The 18,905-nt window shown below is 41.7% G+C and overlaps 1 protein-coding gene across 14 annotated transcripts in view; it reads left to right on the forward strand.

Annotated features, from left to right (window-relative positions):
* LOC309694488 (disco-interacting protein 2 homolog C) overlaps positions 1-18,905 on the forward strand; it is a 204,441-nt gene that overhangs the window by 149,593 nt on the left and 35,943 nt on the right. For all 14 annotated transcript variants that reach the window (XM_082514602.1, XM_082514607.1, XM_082514603.1 and 11 more), the window contains 5 exons: positions 271-468; positions 6,644-6,735; positions 11,591-11,701; positions 14,101-14,224; positions 17,789-17,898. In XM_082514602.1, the coding sequence (XP_082370728.1) occupies positions 271-468; positions 6,644-6,735; positions 11,591-11,701; positions 14,101-14,224; positions 17,789-17,898 (635 nt within the window). The remainder of the gene's footprint in view (positions 1-270; positions 469-6,643; positions 6,736-11,590; positions 11,702-14,100; positions 14,225-17,788; positions 17,899-18,905) is intronic.

The raw sequence follows: 18,905 nt of genomic DNA on the forward strand, positions 1-18,905 counted from the left end.
ACGATGTTGACCATCTGTAGCAGGTCTTCCATTTTTTCCTCATGTGGCACTGGGTGTATGTCTGGCCTTGTTACCATGCTGCAGAATGCATTTGTGACCATATTTTCTCCACCTTATTTCCTAAAATAACTGGTCACTGTAATTTAAACAAACATTTAAAAGATATTTTAGTGAGTATTTTTGGTGCTTGTTAAATCAATCTTATACATATTATAAGTAAAAATGACTAAAAATTATTTTCTTCTTCTGTTTTCTCGTGCTCACTTGCAGTCCAACAGCCAGACCCTAACCAGCCCAAGGCTGAAGGGGCACAGATGGTACCCATGCGGGGTGAGCAGCTGGGCGTGGTGACCAACTGGCCCCCTTCTCTGGAGGCAGCCCTTCAGAGGTGGGGCACCATCTCTCCGAAGGCCCCGTGTCTCACTACCATGGATACTAACGGCAAGCCGCTCTACGTCCTCACATATGGTAAGTCTTGGAAATCCTGCATCGCGGCATGTCATCCCAAAGGTCAAATCTTCGGATCTGAGCTGAAGGAAAAAGGGTTGAAATATTTTTGTGTGAAGATGAAAATCCAAAATGAACATCGGACGCCTCACATGACCACAAATAAATCGTCCTAGCGACCAGTCTTCAAAATACTGTCATAACACACGATGAAAGAGAACAAAAAATGTTTGTAATATGTGCATAAAAGAGGGTTTTTCTTTTTCTTTGAACTGCATCTTGTTTTCGGCACATATGGTGGCTTTTCCAAGCTGATTAAGTGTAGCACCAAACAATGTTTAACACCCGCTGTGTGAGCATAATTCCCCTAATGGCAGCCAGACAGGGTGCTAAGCACATTAGCAAGTGTGAAGAAAGATGCCTGAAAAGAAAACTGCTCTGCTATAGAGGGTGGAAAAGTTTTTTTATCCTGAAGGTTCAAACTTTGAGAAAATGTTTTAAGATGAATTGTTTCCTGTGCGACTTTCAGCACAGCTTCTTGAAAAAATATGAAAACCTTCCTTCTGTGCCCTCTAGTATTAGTTTCTGTACACAGACTCGGCTGACTTTGGTGCTCTGTTTCAAACATTAATGGTTATGGACACCGATCTTTGCTTTTGCAGAAGCAAGCACTGCTAGACCACAGTGCATCCTGCAGAAATACAAATCCTATTTAGCCTCGAATCGGTCAGCATAACGTAAACATTAACTAAAGCAAGTCTTTAGCAGCCATAAATGAGAACATGTTGCAAAGTAAACAGTAACATAACCCGATACCAAACATGTAACAGCCTTCTGGCCCCCAGCGCTGCCATCGTCCCAGCTCCCTAAACACATTCGCTGCAGCTGAATCCCATCACGTCGTCCCCCGGCTCAATGCCACAGTTTAAATCTACACCCAAATTGGAACAAGTTCTCTTGTTCTTCGCTTGAAGGCGACCGAGTTATTCATCTCCCAAACAGCAGCAGAGAAAACGACTTCAGGTCCGGAGGGTATGAAGAAATTTAGCTGCCGTGAACAGAGCTGCTTCTCTCAGGGTCCTCATGAATTTAGAGTCAAACCTCCCAGCTGTACAGAGGGGAGAATGAAATTACACTGAGAGGACTCCAGACACATCACACCACGCATACCCAGCATCACACAGGCATGCACCCAAATGAATTGGAAGAAGCTCTCAGATCTTTTACTTAAAGCTGCAGCGTGCCCCCCCAGTGACAACGAAGAGGTTTCATAACAAGTAAAAACCTCCGTCTAAGTCTAAAATAGTCAGTATATTACAATAATGAGTAGACTAAAGCATGCTAGTATAATTTTGTCCATAATCTTTACTGAGCCTTCAGGCTTTACTAAATTTCAGTTGGGTGTTTGTGTTAGAGGTGGATATATCCAAACACCGATAGCATTGATACCAACGCTGGTATTGGATCCATACTAGCGCGATAAGATTGATACATTGTTTCTGTTCAGTATGCAGTCCACTGAATTGTGTTAAATAAATTCTTTTTATGGAAACGGGAAAAAAAAATTCAGCCATCAACTATGAAAAATATCTGAACTGTCATGTCTTTTGTTTATATCCTGTGGCACAAATTTAAAAAAACAGAATTTGAACCGAAGGGCTTTAGAGAAAAAAAATAAGTCTCCAAAATAGACAAAACGCTAAAAAGTTGTTGTGGAAAATAATCATAATCATAGTAATCTCAGTAAATCACAATGATTAAGTGGTCATTAAAAGCAGGTGCTTCAAAATAATGATTCATCTCATAAAGCAACACACACTGCTCTGCCCTACATAAGCTTGTTTTGCCCCCTCAGCTGTAAAAGGTTGATGGGGTGTTGTTGTCACCCTGCCGGGCAGGTAGACAGGCGGGCAACACGGACACCCTAGTACAGCGGTCCTCAACCTTTTTTGCGCCACGGACCGGTTTATGCCCGACAATATTTTCATGGACCGGCCTTTAAGGTGTCACGGATAAATACAACAAAATAAAACTAGTACCGGTACCGAAAAAAAGAAGGTTTATTCATAACACACGTGAAAAGACCAAGGAAAACCGAGTAAGCGATAAAAACGATAACAAAATAATGCTGAAAACCGATAAAAAGCCTGAAAACTATACATTTCACACCTGAGCCTCAACTCCAAACCAAACGACTCACGGACCGGTACCGGTCCGAGGCCCGGGGGTTGGGGACCGCTGCCCTAGTACACGGGTGTCAAACTCCAGTCCTTGAGAGCCGGTGTCCTGAAACTTTTACATGTGTCCCTGCTGCAACACACCTGAATACAATTAGTAGGTCATTAGTAAGATTCTGTAGACTGACTGCCTGCCAATGTGGCAATTCAGCCATTTGATTTGTGTTACAGCAGCTCATGAGTTAACATGATGCAATAAAAGTACTTTCAGAACTACATTTTTCCAAACACATTTACTTGAGTAGGGTTAGGGGTTACCACTTCAGCATGCAGTCAAGTTCTATAGAGTTTTGCCAAAGACCTACTAATTTTATTCAGGTGTGTTGCAGCAGGGACACATTTAAACGTTTCAGGACACCGGCCCTCGAGGACTGGAGTTTGACACCCCTGCACTAGTATGTGAAATTGAGAGCAAAGCGGCGACCTCAATCTCAAATTCAAGGTCAGAGGTCAAGTTTTCTGAAAATCTTGTGAATGCAACAAATCTGTTAGGAGGCTGAGGGGTACACCTGGCCGTGCCATTATTTTTATATCTATCTTCACTTGGAATCGGATCAATATAATATGCACAACACTAGTGTATGTATTTGTCCACCCAGCCCATCACCTGACACCTATTTCTTTTTTAAATGGCAACACTCCTTAAATGGGTCCTATCAGAACAAGTGGCCAGTCCAGTGTTTCTCAGTAAGAGGCCTCGTTGTGTTCTGATTCAAAATGATGAAGGTATCTAAAGATTCTCAGGAGAAGTTGAAGTACGCCTAAGTGTCATTTCTTATCTCTGCTGATGTTGATGGCGCTTGAGCACCTTTGTCGCACGCATGAGTTCACGCAGGATTAACATGAATAGGTGGCAACTTTACTGCAGGTGCTTCAAATTGGCACTGGATGTGTTTGTGTGTTTATTTGCGTGTGTGACTGAACTAACTGATTCGTGGGGAGCGAGCTCGCTGCCGATGATGAGGCGATATGAGCGCTCACCAGACTGTGAAATGTCTTCAGCCAGCGCTCGGAGACCGCCACCAGAGACAAAAACACGGTGAGATTATGTGTGCGTGTGTGCAGTGCAGTGCTGAATCTAAAGTTCAGCCATTCTCTTTCCATGTCTGCCGCATCTTTCATTCCTGTCGTGCCTTCCCTTTGATGTCGGCCAACAAAGACAAACTTGTTTTGTATCTTCCTTTCGAGTCGTCCTCTGCCTCTGGAGAACAGAGAGAGAATTCATGATACAGAATTCTCCGGCTGTCCTTAAACTCAACCCTCACCGCTCTGCACTGCAGATAACCCCACGTAAGAGGCAGGAGACAGACATATTTCTATTTCAATAGACGAGAAGTTTCTCGGCACGCTTTGATCCTGTGGTGTTATTCTCCAACAAATCACATTATCGATAAATCTGCACGGATTTGTGTTCAGCGTGCAGAGGAAGCGTAAACTTTTTATTTCTCTGTGTTTGGGATGCTCTCGCTTTGATGTCTTCCTTTGATTACCCTTCTCTCCATCTGCTTTTGTTTGGAGTGTTCTCTGCAAGAAATACAAATCCTGTTTAAGCACCAGAGTTCTGTCTGCAGATGTTAGCTCATCATCTTTTCTTATGTCTCCACTTAATCCTTTACTTAGAGGCAGCGCTACTGGTAGTAAACAGTATGTTTAACAATCTCATGGAGCAAATATGGAACTTTGAACTCTTTAGCTGACTAATAATGTTTTCTCCATAGACTGTATATAAAAAAGGGACGTAACCATCATGACATCATACATTCGCTTCTGGACCGATTTGAAGTCCCAAAGTTAGCAGTTTGGCCTCCTTCAAGTTTGTTTTTTCAAAGTATAGAAGGGATCATATTATGATAAGATAAGATAACTCTTTATTGTCATTGCACAGTCATACATAGTACAGTAGTACAATGAAATTGGAAAAACTGTCCTACGTCGGCACTACATATAACACAACACGACACGATATGACACATCACAACGCAACAAAAAACACAACACAGTATATTAACTTAGTATAAAAAAGAAGAATAAGTGTATGTGTATTGCACACTGTTATTATTGCACATTAATTATTATTGCACCTTGTTATAAATATAAATATTATTGTTATTGTTTTAAACATTGTTACCTCCCCCCTAAAAAAGTCCAGGGAGGTATCCAGTCAGGTCAGCTATTTACATTGATTAGGGCTATTGCCCTGTCGTAAAAGCTGTCCTTGAGTCTATTTGTTCGTGACCTCAGCAGGTCCCGATGAGGGTATTATGAGCTAACAATAGCAATCTTCATATTTTAATAACATTTAAATTGGTGAGTTATAATTCACCACACAGCCTGCAGCCATGTATATTAATGCTGTAAGGATGGGCATTTTAACAGGAAGTCTGTGGGGATTTATGCTCTTGTACAAAAAGCCTCAAGTGGTCATTAGAGGAACTACATCTTTTTATTTTTTATCTTTTTGCACGCCCACGTTGGCTTCATTTTTAAGCCCTGGAGTTTGCTGCATTATCTTTGTCTTTCTAGAATAAAAAAACAAAACCAAACAAAAGTACTTTAAAGTTTTCTTAATTAAAAAAAAAATCAACCAATGAGAACTCACAGGAATAGACTTTTTTTTTCTTTTACTATAGCGTTGATTAGAAGGACATATTTAAATCTTTAGGATTTATTTCAAGATAAATGATAAATTTCATAACTTCCATGCTGAGTTTCAGCTTTCTTATTTTTGGACTCCAGTCCAAAAATGCACAGCTTCTCTCTACTAGAGCAGAGAGAAGCTGTGCATTCTTCACAGTCCAGAATCATTATATTCATCATTATGTTTTATCTCATACTGGGAATTGGTTCAGATCCTTAGTTTATCCCAAAATCAATAAGAGGCAGTCAGAGGAAATAAAAGTCCACAGGTCCACCAGTAGATAAGTTCGTTTATAATTTTCTCCAACAAGCTTTCCTGACATCACCTGTAAACAACGGGACGTAGGGTGCTTCGCTTTTAAGAAATTATGTTTGTAGCTGATGTTTGTCTGCAGTTAACTTTGCTTTTTGTGGTCCAAACTGTCTGTTTTCCTCCTGGGATCCTAAAGCTTTTCTTCATTTCATTAGTTCAGACAAACACCAGGAAAAAAAACTCATTTAGCATAAAAAAAACAAGAAAGAATTCATGCTGGATCACCCATGCATAATATCTGCATCTGCCAGTCTGAATTAGGGGGGGAAAAAGAAATAGGAAGGAAATTGATTCCATTGTTGTGAGTTACTGCATTAATGAACAGAGCGGGGTCCGTCTGCCAGGGAAAATGAAACCGATCAGAAAGATCAGATAATATTTAATAACTTTATATTTACAGGGAGATTGAAAGTTCCTTTGACAGACACCTTCTGTAAGAAGAAAGTATTTTTAAACTGCTTTGTAAGCGCTTGGTTTGTGCTACCTAAAGTTTAAAGTAACAGCTGCACTTATCTAGACACTGAATCTCTTTATCTGTTTAGTGTCATCCTAATGCAGCCTATATGACTTCCTTTAATGTCCCGAGGCTTTGACCATAACTGCAAAGTATCAGCCTGCATGGATCCAATTACACCAAAGTCACGAGGAGCATTTGATTTATTGGATGTTATGAAATCTATACGATTACCTTCATAGCAGTCCGCCCACAAGGTGTACCGTCAAACTTCAAAGTATTTTAAAAATCACGTGTCATATCAGTGCTGTAATTTGTTACATATGGGGGCTCATGTTGTCATCCTCTGTTCCCACAGAGATGTTTCTTTCATGCTTTTATTGGGTACAGAAAGGCTTCCTGACAGTCCACCTCTTGATCTCTAGAGGACGTATTTCATCAACAACATCTTGAACTTGTTATCGGTCACTTCAAACCGTTTCTCAAAGACGTGCTTCACCTTTTATCTGTCTGCACGAGCTATTGTGTGACGTCATCGTTTAAATGTTTTTGCAGGTAAACTGTGGTCCAGAAGTGTGAAGGTGGCGTACAATCTGCTGCACAAACTGGGAACCAAACAAGAACCGCTCGTGAGACCTGGAGACCGGGTGAGTGAGGCAAAAGCATTCATGATGGGCTGAGATGGAGAGAGCCGCAGAGAGAACAAAGGGGAAGATTTTCCAAGGGGGGGAAATGAGTGCGAGGCCACAATTGGGGGAAAAAGAGAAAAGGATCTGCAAGTGATCTGGTAACACAGAAACAAGCAGTTATTTCCAATAATGCGTTGGAGGGTCATCAGATGTGACTTTATGAGACACCCAGTCAACCGTCAGACCTCAGTTCTTGACGTGGGAGTTGTTTTAGTTTATTTTAGCTCGCTTTGTTTGGTTTCTGTGTTATTTTTTTTAATTGTTATGAGTTTAGAGTAGGTTATGTAATCCAGTATGTTTGAGACACTCCCATGTAGTGTCAGTAAGTGTGTGCACAAGGGCCTCATGCAGGAACTGCACTGTTTGGCTTCAGTTTTCAGCTCCGGAGGGTGTTTTTGTTTTAGTTTATATTTCTTGTTTATTTGTTTTTTTAAAAACTGAAAGGATTGATCGGAGAGCCTGTCACTGTCCGTGGTACAGAAACATAAAAACTGTGCATCATGAGGCTCGCCGAAGTGTTAAAGTTGATAATATGCTGCTTTACTTCACGCAGAAAGAACATCGGGCTAGTAAATGAAGGTTGTTGTAGCGACAGCAGACACATTTTTTCTAGTTCATGTTGTCTGTGAGTGAAAACAGCTTGTGGTTAGAAAACAACTCTGTGTTCTTCTTCTAACAAAATATTTTGCAAAGCGTGTTAAGACTGCATTTGTCATTCGGTTAAGTATTGTTGCACTTGGCTACTAATTGACTGCTGTAAACTTTAGAAATTGTTGCTGTATGATTCATTTCAATGCACTCTTTTTAAAATATTGGAACTTTAAGTGAAATTCATATGCAGTAAAGTTAGCACCAAAAGAAGTGTGACCATACGTTTCTATGTCTAACGTTTCACTGCAGGTTTTCTATTTTTTAATCCTTTCAGACAGATAACGGTGCTGAAGGTCGCTGTGTTCCTGGATAGTAATTATAATTGATTTTCATTGCTATCACCGGGCAGTCAGACTGGTTTACCGTTTCATTACATTTTTCCTTTTCAACCTTCTGTTTTGTTCAGACCTCTCAGTAACAAGTGACACATTTTTCCTGCGTATGACACTTTTCATCAACAAGGAAGCTGTCAGAGCGGTTTCCTGAAGCAATTCCTTTTTTTCCACCATCAAAGAAATGTGTCAATTTAGTTTTTTTCCACCCAGAACCTTTGGTGCGTGTCCTCCCCTCTCGCCTCTTGCCTCTCTCCTCTCCTCTCTCCTCGCCTCTCTCCTCTCTCCTTTCCTCTCGCCTCTCTCGTCTCTCGTCTCGTCTCTCCTCTCTCCTCTCGCCTCTCACCTCTCTCCTCCTCTCCTTTCCTCTCTCCTCTCTCCTCTCTCGTTCTACAGCTTCACTTTAATACTCTGTAACAAGAAAAATGCTACATCATAATATTTGTAAGAAGTTATTCCAGTGAGCTATTATGAAGCGTCCTGTATAAAGAGCTGGACTCACAAACATCAGCCTCTTCCCGCTTTGTTTCTTTTGGTATTTGTAAATCAAAAAGCAGCGAGAGAGTTTGTTGACGTCACCTCTCAGGATTTATGCAAAATCCGCCACATGGAGGTTACTTAATACTTTAAACATGGACTCTTGCATTGTGCTTCCTTTCTTCTGTTCCATGCTAATCATCACATTATGCTCAGAGCCCCCTATTACCCAACACTCCACATGCCTCCACACATGAAATCATGCTTAAGTGGAAAAAGGTTCAGTAATGCTCCCACATGTTTCTGCTGCCACGTGACACCCATACTTCTTGCCCCTCGTTCTTCTTTATTTTAAGCTTAATTTCCAGCTCAGTGGGAGACTGAGTCAAGACTGGCTCCATGCCAGCGTGTGACGTTTTCAGCCAGAAGGCTGTGTGTTTAATTACATTGCAAATTCTTTCCCCTGTAATTTGTTTAGAAGACATTTTTGCTGGAGCTTTTAGAGAAATTACACTGCATATTTTCAGTATCTCACCTGAGCAGAGTGCTTTGCAGAACGATTAAACAAATAGGTTTCAACAGGAGAATGTTTAGAAAGCCGATGAGATTTAATTACACGCGAGCAACAATAAAGGAGTTGTTACTTTATGAAATTACGTTAGAGGTTTTGTGTTTCTGTGCAGAGAAACAAGTTCAGTAAGGTTTCAGGGAATGATGCTGCTGAAGAATCAGATAAAACTGTGGATGTGGTTTCTCTTTAACAAGTCCTCTTGTGCCAAGTTTTGTTTTTGAATTACATTTTTAATATGACATCATTATTGCAGGGGACTGCTGATCCAAACGGACTCCAACTCTGGCAAAGAGCATCAAATGGCAGTAATTTTCATACAAAATGAGTTTTTTAAAAAGCTGTGGTGTCATGTGACACGGGGGGAGTCATTACAGAGGTGAAAAAACTAAAATGAGAAAGGAGTAAAAAACATTTCCCAGAGGCTCTGAGCACCACACAATCATCAAGTTCGTTAAATTCAATTTCTTTTATTTTTTTATTATTACATTCACTTAGATCTTTACTTTTAAATTACTTTTTAATGAGAGCTTTCTATATTTTAATCCTTACCAGCACCGAGACCTGAATAATGTCATCTCGTTCTGTCATTTGGTCTTATGATGAATGACAATAAAGAACTTTCAACTGAGAAGTGTTAATCCCATAATGCACGGTGCACTCAGGAGTACCTGTCCAGTACGGATGGATGGATTGTCTGAGATTTGCACCGAATTTCTCTTTTTTTCCTATGTTTGTCACATGCATACCCTCCAAATCAAAACATGCATATGATATTTCTTCTGGTGTTTAAGTTTGAGGTTCAAAGCCATCTCCACTGTGATTGTGCTGTAGAAACAGGTAAAGGTATTTACTTATTGAAGTCCAGGCTCTGGCTGCTGGGCTGGGGGCCAGCGTACACTCGTCTTTAACACCGCTCTGGGTTCTTCACTAGCTTTGTGTTAGCATGCTGTCTGTGCAGATACTTATATTTGCAGTACAATGCAGTTATTTCATGCATTTTGAACTTCACCATCACACTTTTGTCCTTCTGTGCAATAATAACAAAAGTATCATATTTCATTCCCGATTGTATACAAGTGCACAGGAAGTGTTTTTTTTCTTCTAAGCTTTCATTGTGCAGATAATTGAAGGACCCATGCTTGTATTAACATCATTGTAGCTGTGATGTCCATTACCACTACAGAACACAACGCTGCAACATGTAACTAGTTAATGGCCTAGTGTGTTGCATTAGAGCCGTTCTTTTTGTGTCATCGCTGTTATGCAAGTCTTGTTGAGATCGGGTTTCCTCACTGCAGAAAGAATGCTTAACGAGGATCAGATGTAAGTTGGAATAATTTCGCATTTACTTGGTACCAAAGAAAGCTGGTGCAACAGCACATCTTTACAGTTCTGACATTGTTCTCCCACCGAGATCATTTTTCTATTTTCAGACAGATATTCCTCTTTATTCATTCAGTACCTTCTAGTCTTCTAGCCCAGCTTTCTGACTTTTCATGAAGCAATGAATAGCTCTGCATGTTTTGCATCAAGAATTTCCATGAATGTATGGCAGTTCAGTTCAATTCAGTTTTATTTATATAGCACCGAATCACAATAACGAGACTCTTTAAATTGTAAGGTTAACAACAAAAGAGAGAAACGCATTTGACGGAAGTGGGAAAGAAAAACTCTGAGCCAGGCTCAGGGAGGGGCGGCATCTGCTGTGGGAGAGGGAGACGGGACGAAAGTCACACTGAGATATGCGATGTAAAGAAAACAAGTGGGCAGCTCACATACGTGCAGTGTTTCCTGACATGCACTCTGCAGCCTTTACAAGCAGAAAACGTGAAGCTCTCGGCTGTCGTTTACAAATGAAACCTGACCCGCTTCAATGAGGCGTGCACATGTCAACAATAGCCCTGTTAAAGCATCATTACACCACTCTCATTCATTCAGGTGCACTTAGCTTATACCGCCAACTCTCTGCCACACACACACATTAACACACTCACATCCACTCTTGTGGTGTACTGTACTGTATATGGAAGCTATTAAGAACTTAAGCAGGGGTCCACCATTATCATCACAGCATGCAACTGGAGCTGAACTGGACCAAAATGCTAGAGCGCGAGATAACAGCCTAGCTGTGACGTAGAAAGCGGGTTGATGGGTTCATGCTCTGTGGACACGATAGTGGAGAGAAGTTTGTATCTTTGCACTAGTACTGTAAATACTGTACGTCACCAAACTTATGAAACACAGTCAGAAAGTTGCGAGGAAGTGAAAGACACAAGGTGATGGCATTAAAGGAGAAATTGTCCAAATTTACGTGAGTTGAAGTAAAAGATATTTGAAAGTAGAAGAGGTATTAAACAGAACAAAGAAAGCAGAAGGAGAGGAATAGAGGAAGTGAAAGAGGGAGGGATGTTGACCAGATGCCCCCTAAATGATTCAGCTTTGTTGTTCTCTGGTTCTCTGGCGGCAGCTCCTATCAGCCATCAGCATCCAGCATCACAGACACAAAACATGCTCCTTTCCTGACTTCGTTGCTGCCTTGTCTGCTCTGTCTCGTGCTCTCTCTTAAGTAAAACAAAAACCTCTGAAATCCTTTCAGATGTGATATTTCAGGCTATGATTGGTTTAAATGTAACTCCTGGTTTGGTTTGAATAACCAAATATTTTTTGTTTATTGCTTTAACCATCAAGGCAACATCATAACTTTCCGTCCATCCTGAAATTTCCAAAGATTTCTTCCCGTTTTAATCTGTAACACATGTATTATGTCTCATTCTGCCTGTAGGTGGCGCTAGTTTTCCCTAACAATGACCCCGCCTCCTTCATGACAGCCTTCTATGGCTGCCTGCTGGCTGAGGTGGTTCCTGTGCCAATAGAAGTACCGCTGACCAGGAAGGTAAGAGGAAAACCGTCTAATTAAAATTTAAGGAATAGTGAAAAATATGTGGGCGTTAAATATTACTATATGGTGAAAAGTATTTTGTAATATTAAAAAAAAGGCAAAACACCAGCCAGCAAACTGCAGTTTAATACAAGTAGAAGAAACCTTAATACTAATTTACATAAAACTGGATATAAACTGTTTATTAAAAAGAAATGGACGCAGTATCCTTAATAAAACAGTAACTTTTATTATTTTTTGCACCCATGCTTGTTTTATTTAATAGTGCAGTCCTCAATTTTTCTTAGTATGGACGGTTCTGAAGACTGTAAAGCTGTTTAAGGGTCAGGTCATTGATGTAGTAGTTTTTTTGGCTGTTGCAGTATTTTCTGTTCAGACGGTGATTGTTGAAAAGGTGCGATGTGATTTCCAATGTTTGTGTGGCCAATAGCAGTGTTAACGGGCCACCGTGACTACAGGCTTCCTCGATGATTAATGGCGTCACGTTCGGGGATCTAGTTCAGAATTCAGGGAGCGTTCGTGGACCTTTGAGTGCCACGTCTCCTCAACAGCATCTAACAAAAAGGAGGCTGTAAACTAATCATGGGGTTGAAGGTTGGATAACCACCCCCTCCACATGTTTTGCTCAAGTTCAAGTCGATCCTGACAGGAGGTTTTGGATTTCTTCATTGCTTCATAGCTGGTGTAAGAGTCCAGGTTACTGCATGCATTGATTTCACACAGCAAAAGTGATTGACTTGTTCTAATAAAATCTTAGCTTTAGCAGTTCATCAAGTAGGAAATGTGACGCACACCATTTGTTTTTTGCTGTACTTTCACTGCATCGGTGGTACTGGTGCACTGTCTTCAGGCACAGGATGTTTGCATATAAAGGCCACAACAAAGCTCAATGTCTTGGCTGCTGCTCAACAAGAAAAGGATCCATGCCCGAGCTGAACTGTAGGTAACTGGATTACCAGTCTGCAGTGCTCAGTTATCAAATCAAATCAAATCACTTTTTATTGTCACATCACATGTGCAGGCACACTGGCACAGCACATGCGAGTGAAATTCTTGTGTGAATCAGGTTATCAGGTACCTTGCAGTTTGTTTCGAATCTCTTAGATTACCAAATACCCAAGAAAACAAGAATAATTCACACAGGTTCAGACATGCTCTGCTTTATATCATGAGGAGGGGATTGGTCATTAAAGGTTGACAATGAGGAGTTTCTATTGTTGGAAGAACAATTTGATAACATTTCTATTTAAATGTCGTCTTATTTTCTGAAGTGAAGCTGCATGAGCAGGTTGAACAGAGGACGTGCAGCAGAGTCGTGCAGAGCTAATTCACACCAGTCAGTGGAGCTAATGCAACACTGGGGGGGATAGCACTGAAAACATGAGTCATTGGAAGGCACTTTGTGATTCAACACAGAGGCCGCTGAGCTTTGAGCTGAGGTGTAATGAGAGCCAAATGTCTCTGAAGAAGCGACTGCGCTGCTGCTGCCGTACATTTGTTTGAGTCATCGTTTGGACTGAGCGTAGCTCCGCATTGTAATATCCTCTGGGAGGAACCAGGAGGGCTGGTGTGAGTCTCGTAGTCAGTGTGGATTTCTGATGATCAGCCTAGTGATCACTTCACTACACCTTCCTGTCAGGCTGATTGTTTACAGAGAAGCAGGTAAATTATGATGTGCATCGAATCTGCAGTGAGCAACGAGGAAACAGCAGCAGGAACCGACAGAAACGCCATGTTTCCATCGTGTTTTCCCACACGGTTTTCCATCTTCTCACGTTGACTGTTGCTGTTTTATTTCATTAGCAATGTTTCTATTGCACCCAGCGAGAGCTGTTTATCTCACTGTGGCAACACCTACACTTACTAATTAGCATTTTAAAGTTTGCTATTCAGTGCTTAACCAGGAAGAGAGGACTCCCGAGATCTGAGATCTCCTTTGTGCTTTGTCCAACTTAGGCAGCAGCTTAATCAGCATTGGTTGCATCATGAAAGATGCACCTTATATACTTACTTTGAGGCTAAATCTCAGATAAAGGTATGAATATTGTGTCTAACAGAGAAGGCAAAGAGCAGACGTAACATTTGCAGACTGATGTAACTGCCTCAGAGTCGTTAAAAGCAGCTTGATTTCAAGCAGAGGAAGCAGTGAGCTTTAGGGGAAGGTAAAAGAAATCATTCTTGGGAGTTTCAGGAATAATTTCTTATATGTAGAAATTAGTTTGTAATATCACAGTTGAACCAGCGAACCTGACAATTTCACATAATCAGCACTGTAGATTTCCCCTTTCATGACTCTTATAGAACAGAGAAGCTGATGATGACCACAAAGCACTTACACATTGATTCCAATCCTGCTGATGACTCACAGATCAATGGTCTTTGTCTCTCTGCAGGACGCCGGCAGTCAGCAGATTGGGTTTCTGTTGGGGAGCTGTGGAGTGACTGTAGCTCTGACCAGTGACGCCTGCCATAAAGGGTTACCCAAGAGTCCCACTGGAGAGATCCCACAGTTTAAAGGTCAGAGGCACATGAAATTTATTCGTAAAAACATCCATACATGCATCTTTAATCCTCATACAAACACAAGTGTTGAATAAATCTAGACTGCAGTGGGGATTGTAGTTTAGAAATAAAATCAGCGTCCGTCTTTAGAAATATGCAGAAAAACTGCAACTTTTAACCGAAACCATTAAAAATCTTTAACCTGCTTTTTAGGACAAGTTCTGCTCAAATTTGAGTTTTTCAAATGCGTCATTATTTTAAAGAATCCATTTAGAAAGCAACTGTATTCAAATAATTTTAAAAAGACATCGGGACAACCTAAAGTTGTTAGGCAGTGGTGTCAAACAGAAGGCCCAGGGACCAGAGTTGGCCCTCCAACGAATTCAATCCGACTTCTCTGTATTTTTACAGCTTTTCTTACTAATAAAATCCTCCCTCATGGCCATGGACTAAAGTAATTAAATAATAGATAAACAATTGATTGTTAATTAATGTGTAATTTCATACATTTATCTCTTAAAGCTTAAACCCAAAGAGTCGTCCTGACAGATTTTTTTCTTTACTACATCACTATTTCTTTATCATCGAGAAAACAACTGAGACATAGTATTAAGACGACACTTTGCTTTATATATATGAAGATAGCTGAAGGATTCGATGTGTAAGTAAATGTCTTTACAGATTGACCCACTTAAGGCCAAAGTGGGCAACTGGTTTGACATCCCTGATTTAAGGCAAACATGAGGCCTGCAGGTCAGCTGTGTCAGGGTTTCACTTTTTCTGTTAACTGTTTGATCTGATTTCTGCTGTGTGTGACATGTAAATGAATTAAATCCAGATGTGTTTGGGTCTGGATGTGATTGTCATTTTTCATTGTGGCCCTCGGTGAAATTGAGTTTGACACCCCTGCAGGGAGGTGGGACAATCCATTCAAACAAAGCACATCGTGAAGGTAAAAGTGCATCCTCTGCCAAAGCTGCCAAAAAGCTCCTTTTTGCAGTTTTAAAGAAAGTGGTCCATGTTTTGTTGCTTTGCTCCAAATCTCCACTAGATTTATGAAATGATCCTCAGTGATTTTTAGTATAATCTCACTGGCAAACAGACGAGCCGAGCAAACTCTCTGTGAGCAATCACAAAATTCCCTCTCAGCTCTTTCCATTTCTTGAGCCGCAAATCCACAAAAAATAACCATAACCTTTATTTAAATCACAAATTCGAATCTTAATCCACCACCAGACTCTTGCAATTATCAGGACTGAACATGATGTCCTGACAATGCGGCGTTTAAAACTTTCAAACTGGCTGAACGAGACTGCAGACAAACACGTGGTTCAGAGTTCAGAGCGTGGTCCCGCTGTTCAGTTGGATAAATGGACAGACTGATGACTGCAGACGGCTGGGTTTGAGTAATGGATGACAAGGAGACGGAGAGAGAGAGTCAGAGAAGTGGTAATGCAAGTCGATAGCAAAATAACTGACACGACTGAGGGAAGAGAAAAATGGATGCAAGTCATGTGATAGATGGAGGAAAAAGAGACGTTAGCGGTGAACGAAAAGAGAGAATCTCCTGCTGATTAATAACCACTGTTTGCTTTGCAGTAATGGATGTATAAATAGCAACATCATGCTAGCAGATTTTATTGCTCCTTATTCAGCCTGGATTTAGTGTGTGTGTGTCATTAAAGTGGAGTGCTCCCCTTATTGATCAGCAGGCTATAAGCTCATCTCGTTCTGATTGTTTCTTCTGTCTCGCTCCCCTGCAGAATCAGCAGCAGTAAATTCAGGCATTAACAGCCTTCATGTACTCGGCAATCTGCATTCACTCGTTTTCATCCGTGCAACAGCTCAGCACGGAGAAAAACATCCTCATAATAATTATAATTTGTCTTTGTGAGGGCGCCAGTCGCTCTTGCAGCACAGTTTTCACACGTTATTGTTTTGCTTATATTCACAAACGGGTGCGATTGCGACTCAGCGTTAAAGGTTGGTAATTTGATCTGCGTCTCATCCAGGATGCCAGAATGAATCACACACTGACTCTGAGTTTATGTCTCTTTGAATTAAAGCATCTGCAAAGACAATTAAGAGATGAGGTGCAGCAGAGTAATGAGACGTGAACTGAGAAACTTTTTGTTTGTTTGTTTTATGACTTCAGTCTCAAACAAACTCTGTGATAGTTGTCAGTTGTTCCAAGTTATTATTCAGCATTCTCAGTTTTCCATGACTCAATGAATAAGGCTCAGTTTGCAGCCCACACTGTAACTCACTACATACATGTGTGGGTGGACGTCACATATTGGTTTGTGCGGTGTTGACGTTAGCCACGTTAGCTTATGCTACAGTAACACAGTAGTGACTGGAGACCACAGAGTGGACTGCGACCAATCACAGTCAGCTGCCGTCTTCAAATCGACTTTGGTGCATCGAGATGGTGATAAATTAGCAATAAGATGGAATCATTCTGCTGTTAGTTCTCATTAAGTTCACATTAACTGCTTGTACCTCATACATTTATACATTTTTCCATTAAATTCTCAAAGTGACGACGATTTAACTGCACAATGCACTCAGTAACTTACTGTTATTATATAGAGATATAACCAGAACACTAATCTGTCTGTTTGGTAGTTGGGGTTTGGTCCACCAGGGCCTCCGCTCCTGGACACATTGCCCGACCCCTACGGCACCTGCTGCAGGACATGGGCTTACAGGAGGATGGGCCCATGTCCCTTTTTCGGGCTGTACCTGGACAGGCTCCATGGACTAAGGCTCAGCCACCAGATGGTCGCCCTCGGGCACCCTCCCCAGGCCTGGCTCCAGGGCGGGGCCCCAGTAACACTATCCCGGGCAGGGTGAACTGTTCCCTCGATGGTCTTGTCATAGGGGTCTCTTGAATCGCTCTTTTCCTGGTCCCTCACCCAGGACCAGTTTGCCACAGGTGACCCTACCAGGGGACAAAAGCCCCCCGACAACATAGCCCCTGGGATCCCTGGGACACAGATACCCCTCCACCATGATAAGGTAGTGATTCATGGAAGAGTTGATGTGGTTCGGGCATCTGACAAGGATGCCTCCTGGGCGCCTCCTGGGTGAGGTGTTCCAGGCATGTCCCACTGGGGGAGGCCTTGGAGCAGACCCAGGACACGCTGAAGGGATTATATCTCTCGGCTGGCCTGGGAATGCCTTGGCGGTGTTCCCCTGGGCAAGCTGGAGGAGGTGGCCAGGGAGAGTGAGGTCTGGGCTTCTCTGCTTAGGCTGCTGCCCCTGTGACCCGCCCCCAGAAGAAGATCGATGGATAATTTGTCTGCATTTTTATACTTGTTGTCTTCGTGTAAATAAAACCTTGTTGCACTGTCAGCAGCTGTTGCAGCAAAGCAGTGAAGTCCAAAGTTTCAGTTCTGTCGAAGAGAAAAATCTAAAAGCATTCATGTTGCTTTCTGTTCCTTTTCATAGTCAAATAATAGAATAAAGTTAATGTTTTTCTAAAAAAAAAAAAAGGCTAAGTGGAGTAAAATAATCCTTTAACCAGCAACACGTGAACGTTAAAGGGATGTTTGTTTTGTCTCCATGGGCGTTCAGGCTGGCCGAAGGTGATGTGGTTCGTCACGGAGTCCAAACACCTCTCCAAACCACCCCGAGACTGGTTCCCACACATCAAGGAAGCCAATCAGGACACTGCCTACATCGAGGTAACTCAAACGATGACAGAAACACAGATGCATGTTCTCGTCAGGGCATCAAAACATTTCCACCCGTGTTGTTTCAGTCGTGAAATCAATGCTGCTACATGTCCTCCAGCTTAGAATCTCACCACAGCTCGGTGGACGCTTCGCCGCTCAATCCTGTCGTCCTGTCTGATTGATTTGAATCTAACGTCTCTAGTAATTGCACGGGCAGCCAGATGAAATGTCTCCCTGATTGCTCTGCAGCTTGAAAAAGGCTTAAAGGAAAATGATTAAAGAAAACGGACGATTGAAAAATGACCTTTTATTTTTAACAGAAGCCACGAATCAGTCGAGATGGGCGAAAGTACTGCGGTGCACTTTATAGTGGCTTAAAAAGAAATGTTAGTTTTTCAGTGACATTAAAAAAGAAAAATGTTACGACTCAAAATGATTCATAGCTTTAAAAGCGACCAATAATGTGCGTTTGTCCGACTGATGTCAGACTTTTCAGACAAAGAAAGAAAGAAAGAAAGTGTACTTTATTGGTCCCCGTGGGGAAAATCCCTCTCTGCATTTAACCCATTCACTCAGTGAAGCAGTGGGCAGCCACTGGGCGCCCGGGGAGCAGTGTGTAGGGACGGTACCTTGCTCAGGGGTACCTCAGGGTAGTTGTTCAGGGGAATCGAACCCCCGACCTTCTGATCATGGGGCCACCACTCTACCTACTGAGCTATCCCTGCCCTTATTAGATCTTATTTTGTGCAGACTCTCACTGATTACTGTCACTGCACAGCACACAATCAATATTTTTAAAAATTGCTTATTGGCTGAGCTGCAGACACTAATTTGACTCCACTAAAAAACTGAAACGTGGACGTGGATGTTCTGGGTCTCGTAGATACTTTAAGTAAACACAGTCTGTAAATAAAAGACGGGGAAAAAAGTCTGTGGGGGAAGCGGTCGTTCGAGGAACTGCAGTTTTTGGTGCTTCCACTCTGGCTCTCGTTCGTGCTTGGAAGAAGCACACGTGG

The sequence above is a fragment of the Aulonocara stuartgranti genome (genome assembly GCF_965226115.1).
Source record: "Aulonocara stuartgranti genome assembly, chromosome: 18".
In the NCBI taxonomy this organism is placed as follows: domain Eukaryota; kingdom Metazoa; phylum Chordata; class Actinopteri; order Cichliformes; family Cichlidae; genus Aulonocara; species Aulonocara stuartgranti.